Source organism: Symphalangus syndactylus, chromosome 13, assembly GCF_028878055.3.
Source record: "Symphalangus syndactylus isolate Jambi chromosome 13, NHGRI_mSymSyn1-v2.1_pri, whole genome shotgun sequence".
Taxonomy (NCBI): Eukaryota; Metazoa; Chordata; class Mammalia; order Primates; family Hylobatidae; genus Symphalangus; species Symphalangus syndactylus.
In genome coordinates this window covers 63,629,173-63,636,358 of record NC_072435.2, presented here as the reverse complement: position 1 = coordinate 63,636,358, position 7,186 = coordinate 63,629,173, and the positions used below count along the sequence as shown (strand labels likewise).

General features: G+C 40.0%; 1 protein-coding gene across 1 annotated transcript; it reads left to right on the top strand.

The window, feature by feature from the left end:
* The first annotated feature begins 556 nt into the window (after positions 1-556).
* IL22 (interleukin 22) lies at positions 557-5,926 on the top strand. Its single transcript, XM_055238238.1, has 6 exons — positions 557-578; positions 667-898; positions 1,334-1,399; positions 1,516-1,659; positions 2,588-2,653; positions 5,289-5,926. The coding sequence occupies exons 2-6, from the start codon at positions 713-715 to the stop codon at positions 5,364-5,366; spliced, it is 540 nt and encodes a 179-aa protein (XP_055094213.1). The 5' UTR covers positions 557-578; positions 667-712; the 3' UTR covers positions 5,367-5,926.
* Positions 5,927-7,186: the final 1,260 nt, after the last annotated feature.

Below are 7,186 nucleotides of genomic sequence, written 5' to 3'. Positions count from 1 at the left end.
GATTAGCCAAGACGGTTATTTTTGAAACATAAGTCTGGTTTAGAATTCAGCATGTTTAAAAATGATATAAAATTATTTTAATAATGGAATGATGTGTTAGCTGTCATTACCATTTACTTTAAAGCAGAGGATATAGGACATGGGTCCTTTTTTTCTGATCACCTCCAATGAGATAAGAATCTATAAAGCTGGTAGGAAAATGAGTCCGTGACCAAAATGCTTACTCAGCCACTATAGGAGATCAAAACATTTTATACTAAATCTGAACTCTGCTAAGACAAAACAATTGTTTTCTTTGAAAAATATGTAGGGTCTAGAAAATTTCTGGGATTTGTCTGTAAAATACCCTCTGGGCTCTAATAGTGACGTTTTAGGGAAACACTTGCATCTCAAGGTGGGAAGGATAGAGGTGGTGTTTTGTGGGCTCCTGCGGTGGTTAGGTCGTTCTCAGAAGACAGTACTGGAAATTAGATAATTGCTGATGTCATATTTTTCACAATTAAAAAAAGTCAGTATCCTGGGGGCTATAAAAGCAGCAGCTTCTACCTTCCCCTTCACAAGCTGAATCTTCAGAACAGGTAAGCGTTTCGGCAAACTTGGTACAATTGGTTAGTTTGATGAAATACTTCTTGACTAATTTTGTTCCTTCACGTTGTCTTCGACCAGGTTCTCCTTCCCGAGTCACCAGTTGCTCGAGTTAGAGTTGTCTGCAATGGCCGCCCTGCAGAAATCTGTGAGCTCTTTCCTTATGGGGACTTTGGCCACCAGCTGCCTCCTTCTCTTGGCCCTCTTGGTACAGGGAGGAGCAGCTGCGCCCATCAGCTCCCACTGTAGGCTTGACAAGTCCAACTTCCAGCAGCCCTATATCACCAACCGCACCTTCATGCTGGCTAAGGAGGTATGCATCTCAATCCTGCTCTTTCTCGTTGGATCTAATTGGAACCCAAATAATTCTTAAACTTTCTTCAGAGCATCTCTAAGAGCTTTAGGAACCCACTGTTTATCCCTGAGAGTAGATACATTTTCTGTTTTTTCAGAGACTCTTTGGGAATCAGGCTTTTTTTTTTTTTTACTTGAACTTCTTCCTTCCATTTTGGCCTTTATGATACATATGATGAATTTTTCCCAAAGAGCGGCCATTCAGTAACCCATCTGATGATTTTTTTTTCCTTTATGCCTCTGTGCGTTGTTCTAAACTCATGCACGCATCTGAATTCTGCTTTTAGTCTTTATGGGGTTGCTCTGGGGAGAGGGGATGGGGCACATGTCTATGTATAGATTTTTTTTTCTATTTGCTCAATGTCCAGACACTTAGTCTTTTCTTCTCTTCCAGGCTAGCTTGGCTGATAACAACACAGACGTTCGTCTCATTGGGGAGAAACTGTTCCGCGGAGTCAGTGTAAGCTACAGTTGTGATGAACAGGGCCTTGTGCCATCCATGGGTACTTGGAGTGGTGGTGATGGTGGTTTAGGTCTTATCCCTTATGACCCTTGCTGTTTCCCTTCCACCTGCAGATGAGTGAGCGCTGCTATCTGATGAAGCAGGTGCTGAACTTCACCCTTGAAGAAGTGCTGTTCCCTCAATCTGATAGGTTCCAGCCTTATATGCAGGAGGTGGTGCCCTTCCTGGCCAGGCTCAGCAACAGGCTAAGCACATGTGTAAGTTCAGCTCTCAGCCTATGCCCACCTACCCCTCCTTCCCTCCTTCTTCCACAGAGACCCCCTTACCCCAACTCTCTCTCCTTCCCCCTACCCCTAAGCTAGCAGGAAGAAGTGTCTTGGCAGCAGTATTATCAGGAGTCATTTGGGATCGTAGAGTGTTTGTTTTTGCTTTGATTGAGTCACATCTTGAGTTTATAGTGGTGAATGGGGTCTGGAGCTTAAGTGTATAGAAGCCGCATTGGTTTGTCGCCAGAAAAAGGGCAACTCAGGTTGTGTAAGATGAGAAAGGTGTTCGGAAAAACATCTAGATGTGGAAATGGATCCATTGGGTCTAAGTTGTTGAGGGGAGGGGATGGCATGGAAAGAAAGTAGAAGAGAAAGTGGGAAATGGGAAGGCTTAATGTCGGTGGTGGGTCAGCAGACTGTTGCCCTGTTGATGTCATGGGAAGCCACAAAATCGGAGGCGTGTGAACTTGATGCCGCTGAACATTTGAAACTATGAAAAAAAGTTTGAGTGGAGTGGGCCGAGTAAAAGGCCCTAGGACTTACTGAAGAGGGCTTAATTTTCACATGAGATGTTTTATGTACATTTCTTGTTCTAAGCATGCAATTTTCTGGAGGTACGATTGAGGTTTTATTCCTTACAGAATTTGCATAAACCACTCCGCTCTTTCCACAAATGCAAACCTCAGTAGGATTTCCCAAAGATGAAGAGAGGTCTCTTGTAAGGGAAGTGACTGGATTCTGGTGTCCAAGGGAATTCAAGAGCTCAGGAAATCTAGGTCACTGTTGAAATCTAGGTCATTGTGGGCAAAATTACTAAGAGCTTTAATTCCAGGTGAATTGAACCGTACCTCCATGGGTGTGGAGGTTCATAAAGTTTCAGCACGACATTAAGACAGTTATTCTTGTTTTTGTTTTATAGCATATTGAAGGTGATGACCTGCATATCCAGAGCAATGTGCAAAAGCTGAAGGACACAGTGAAAAAGGTAGGACTGATAACTGTCAATGCTGAGTCATGCAATAGGAGAGACAAATGCTGTTTTTCTTTTCTTTCTTTCTTCCCACCACTTTGTGATTTTTCACTTGATTCTCCTACCACCAGGGTGATTACTTTGGTATCTGTGTATGTAGATATATCTATATATCTAGATGTCAGTTTCCAAATTTTGCAAATTGTAGAATTCTAGAACTCATTGGGACCTTAGCTTGTCTAGTCACATAAACTCATGTTCTGGGGATGGCCAGTGGCAGAGATAGGGCTAGAATGCAGGTCTCCTGAATCCCAAGCCAGCACTTTTCCCGGTGGTGATACAGATTAGTTTTGGTATCATTAATTCTTAGGGAAATTTCAGATTCCTATTGACTCATGTAATCTGAAGAAGCACTTGTTTAAAAACAGAAAAATGCCTACGGGCAAATTTATTTGAAGTCATTTTTGAAGGCATTAATGCATTGCTTTGAAACTTGGAAGAATAAACTCAGAACAACAAGAAAAGAGCTGGACTTGCATACAGGGCTAATTTCTGGAGTAATAAATACTTATTTTTAATTTTCATAATATCTATCAGCTATTGATTTTAGTTTAAAAGCAAGAGCAGACAACCCCTGATCTCTTTTATACAGGTTCAAATACAGTAAAAATATCAGTAAGAGATTTATTATAGTTAAATGGAAGTCTGAATTGGTAAGCCTTTTTTTCTTCCTCTCTCCCATCAAGACCTTCCATTCTAGTTTCTTCCTTCACTCCCTCAACAAATCCCTAGGGAGCATTTATCCATGGTGGGCTGGTGTACATTTCTATAGTGAATGATACCATCATGTGGCCTATTTGGTGAAAAGAACAACAATGGAAGGCTTAGACTAACAATAGTGACTCACCCCAAAACCAGAGGAATGATTAGGAGCAGTGAAAGTGATGCTCTTGCAAGCAGGTACAGCTAAATACTCAGAAACATGAAGGCTCCAGTCGATGGAATTTTCAGTAACAAGCTTAACCTTAATTCCCCCCTTTTCCCTCTTGACTTTTTAAAAAAGCATTTCTTCCTGAGCATCATTTAATGAATGTGACTGTTTCTTCCTTTGATAATTGAAGGCTTTGTAGTTTTAAATTGTGAAGCCCAGTTCTCTTGTTATAGAACTATCATCTAGACATGGAGGGCTGAATGTTAGCATGCCACAGACAAGGCGTGCTTTACACGTCTTGCTTAAAAAATTACTGATTTCAGCTTGCTTGTTGTCTTTAGAAAAGTGAAGTGTGAGAGAGGAAAATCTCATGGTGATCTGTGTGATTTTCAAGGCCTTTAATCCATTTTGAAAGAATCAATTTAATATTTGCAATGGGTTGCCATGTGGAAGAGTGATTATGCTTTTTTGCTGGTAGCTTCAGAAAGCACAGGAGGGAGAGGAAGGTTGTTCAGAGAAAGATCAACAGGAGGAGAAACTGCCAGAGCTGTCTGAAATAGGGTGGTCTTGGGAGGCATTAATTCCCTCTCGCTGGCGGTAAAAGCAGAACGCAGGCTGGTAGTAAAATGCATGACAGACAGTAGGGGACGATAAACTTTAAAATTCTTTATAGTCTTGGAGTCTTTGAGATAGAAAAGAATATCTTTTTGGCTTTATGTCAAAAGAAAGGTGAAAGCACGAAAGAAAGCAGGAAAAGAAAGAACCATGTATTATATAGAGGACAATGGTGACAAGGTTTTTCTTGAAATAATGCAAATATGATAGATTAGAGGAATTTCAGTAGGGAATGCTTTTCACTTGAATTTGGGTCTCCTCTTCGATTAAGTTTGGGATCTTCATCTGCATTTGACTTGGAGGGAGAAAGAATGAATGTTAGGACCTGTATCTGGTTTTCTATTAACTAAAGCAAGTTGAAAAGACTTATTTGGCATTTTTCCCACAAAAGTGAAAACTTTTCTTTTACTATTTGTCAAAAAGGTGGAAACAGAAAAAGCCTTAATGTATTGGTGAATACATGGTTCAAAGTCATTTGAGCTGAGATGTTTTAAATCAGGAGTGTCCAATCATTTGGCTTCCCTGGGCCACCTTGAAAGAATTGTCTTGGGACACACATAAAATCCACTAACACTAACAATAGCTGATGAGCTAAAAAAGTCCATGCATAAATCCCATAATGTTTTAAGAAAGTTTATGAATTTCTGTTAGGGTGCATTCAAAGCTGTCCTGGGCCATGTGCGGCCCGTGGGCTGCGGTTTGGACAAGCTCCTTATAAATAATCTGTCATAGATAGTTTTGGAGCTGCAAAACAGGCCAAGGCATAACGGGTGGCACTCGGGATCCCCCAGATCCCAGCCTCACTTCAGTCTGCTTGCTCTGGTTAAGAAGGGGTGGTCAAGTCTCTGCCCAGCTTTTAAACAGCTTCATTAGTGTGAGGTGCATCTGAAATTGATGCCTGCTGGTGGCCTCTCAGTCCAGAGAGCCATCATTTTAAGCTCTTTGGCAAATCATACAATACTAAAGGGATATTACTATGAATGTTTTACAAATGCTTAAAATTCGGTTTCTGTCTCCATCAACCTAATCTTGCAATTTCTAATTTGTTCACTTTAGAAAACATGGCATAAATGCTCAAATACTTTTGCATTCTTATTTTCACAGCTTGGAGAGAGTGGAGAGATCAAAGCAATTGGAGAACTGGATTTGCTGTTTATGTCTCTGAGAAATGCCTGCATTTGACCAGAGCAAAGCTGAAAAATGAATAACTAACCCCCTTTCCCTGCTAGAAATAACAATTAGATGCCCAAAAGCAATTTTTTTTTTTAACCAAAAGGAAGATGGGAAGCCAAACTCCATCATGATGGGTGGATTCCAAATGAACCCCTGCTTTAGTTACAAAGGAAACCAGTGCCACTTTTGTTTATAAGACCAGAAGGTAGACTTTCTAAGCATAGATATTTATTGATAACATTTTATTGTAACTGGTGTTCTATACACAGAAAACAATTTATTTTTTAAACAATTGTCTTTTTCCATAAAAAAGATTACTTTCCATTCCTTTAGGGGAAAAAAACCCTAAATAACTTCATGTTTCCATAATCAGTACTTTATATTTATAAATGTATTTATTATTATTATAAGACTGCATTTTATTTATATCATTTTATTAATACGGATTTATTTATAGAAACATTATTTGATATTGCTACTTGAGTATAAGGCTAATATTGATATTTATGACAATAATTATAGAGCTATAACATGTTTATCTGACCTCAATAAACACTTGGATATCCTAAGTCTTGCGGTTTTGTGATTTTTATCCTTTAATATCATCATCATCATTGTCATGTTACCATTCCCATAACTTTATTCTTGACTCTAAGAAAATGAGGTAGCTATTAGTATTATTCCAATTTTACAAATGAGAAAGCTGCATTAGAGACATGTTAAGAAACATGTTATAACTATAAGTAGTTGACCCTTATTGAGCCAGGTCTATCTGATTTCAAGGCTCCCTGCTATAGTGCCTATACTGATTTATTATGTTGACTCAGCATGTACCTTTGAAAAGAAAAAAGGTGAGAAATTGAAAAAAACTTATCATTAGTCATTTATGGATAAAAGAAAGTAGTGATGTTGCTGGAGAGAAATACATGTAGCCTCTATTGCTATAGATAAACTGTTTTAGTTCTAGTTCAGGCTCACTAAAAGGTGCACTCTCCAGTCTCCCTGAAAGTAAGACACTAAAGGAACAGGAAAGCTGTGTTTTGGGGAGTCATTCCTACTAGTAAGTTTAGCCCTGATAGGGAAGTCTCATAGGTGGAAGATGGGCAAGATATTATGACACACACATAGAGAGGGAAAGGGGTTCATCTTCAAAATTTGTACAATGCTACAGAGAAGACAGAGAAGACGTAGAGATAAAGGTTGGATTTGTTCTACCAAGAAGAATGGACAAAGGATGCCAGCAATGAAGAGCCGTTCCTGGGGGAAGGGCTTTGAAAGATTGTGTAGGTCTTTTCATACAAGGTCAAAGTCAATGATCGGAAGTCAGTCATCAGCTGCTAAGGTATTTTCTTCTCCAAGAAATCAGGAACCAGCATTGCAGGTCACTTGCCAGTTGTTGGCCAAGTTCCTGCAGGATTAGGTCCAGCCTAGTGGTGAGAGGGGAGCACATAGAATAAATTCCCAGCAAACCTTTGTCTTTTCCTGGCAGTCAGCCCCTCTTTTGCTACCTTGCCTGTTGCACTCTTGCAACATATTTTCATACTTTCTCTAGTAAATCTGCCTTTCTTTACCCACAACTGTCTTGGTAAATTCTTTTACCACCTGTGCCACCAGCCTTAGATATTCGTCACTCACCCACAAATTTGGGTGGCCTGTATGGGGAGCTCTCTCTCCTTATGGGGAACTCTCTCTGCATGGGGGCTCTTTCTCCTCATAGGGAACCCTCTTGCCTCTCTCTCTTTCCCAACTTGGAACCCTCAGTGGATAGCATCTAAGCATGGAGAGAGTTGTAGGTCTCTGGCCAGAGCTACACTCTGGTGGGCTGAAAG

Bases quoted from the DNA above. Each gene is read 5' to 3' on its own strand.
- IL22 (XM_055238238.1), top strand. From the start codon at position 713: ATGGCCGCCCTGCAGAAATCTGTGAGCTCTTTCCTTATGGGGACTTTG. The intron at 899-1,333 runs GTATGCATCTCA...CTTCTCTTCCAG, and splicing joins CCTTCATGCTGGCTAAGGAG to GCTAGCTTGGCTGATAACAA. The intron at 1,400-1,515 runs GTAAGCTACAGT...TTCCACCTGCAG, and splicing joins AACTGTTCCGCGGAGTCAGT to ATGAGTGAGCGCTGCTATCT.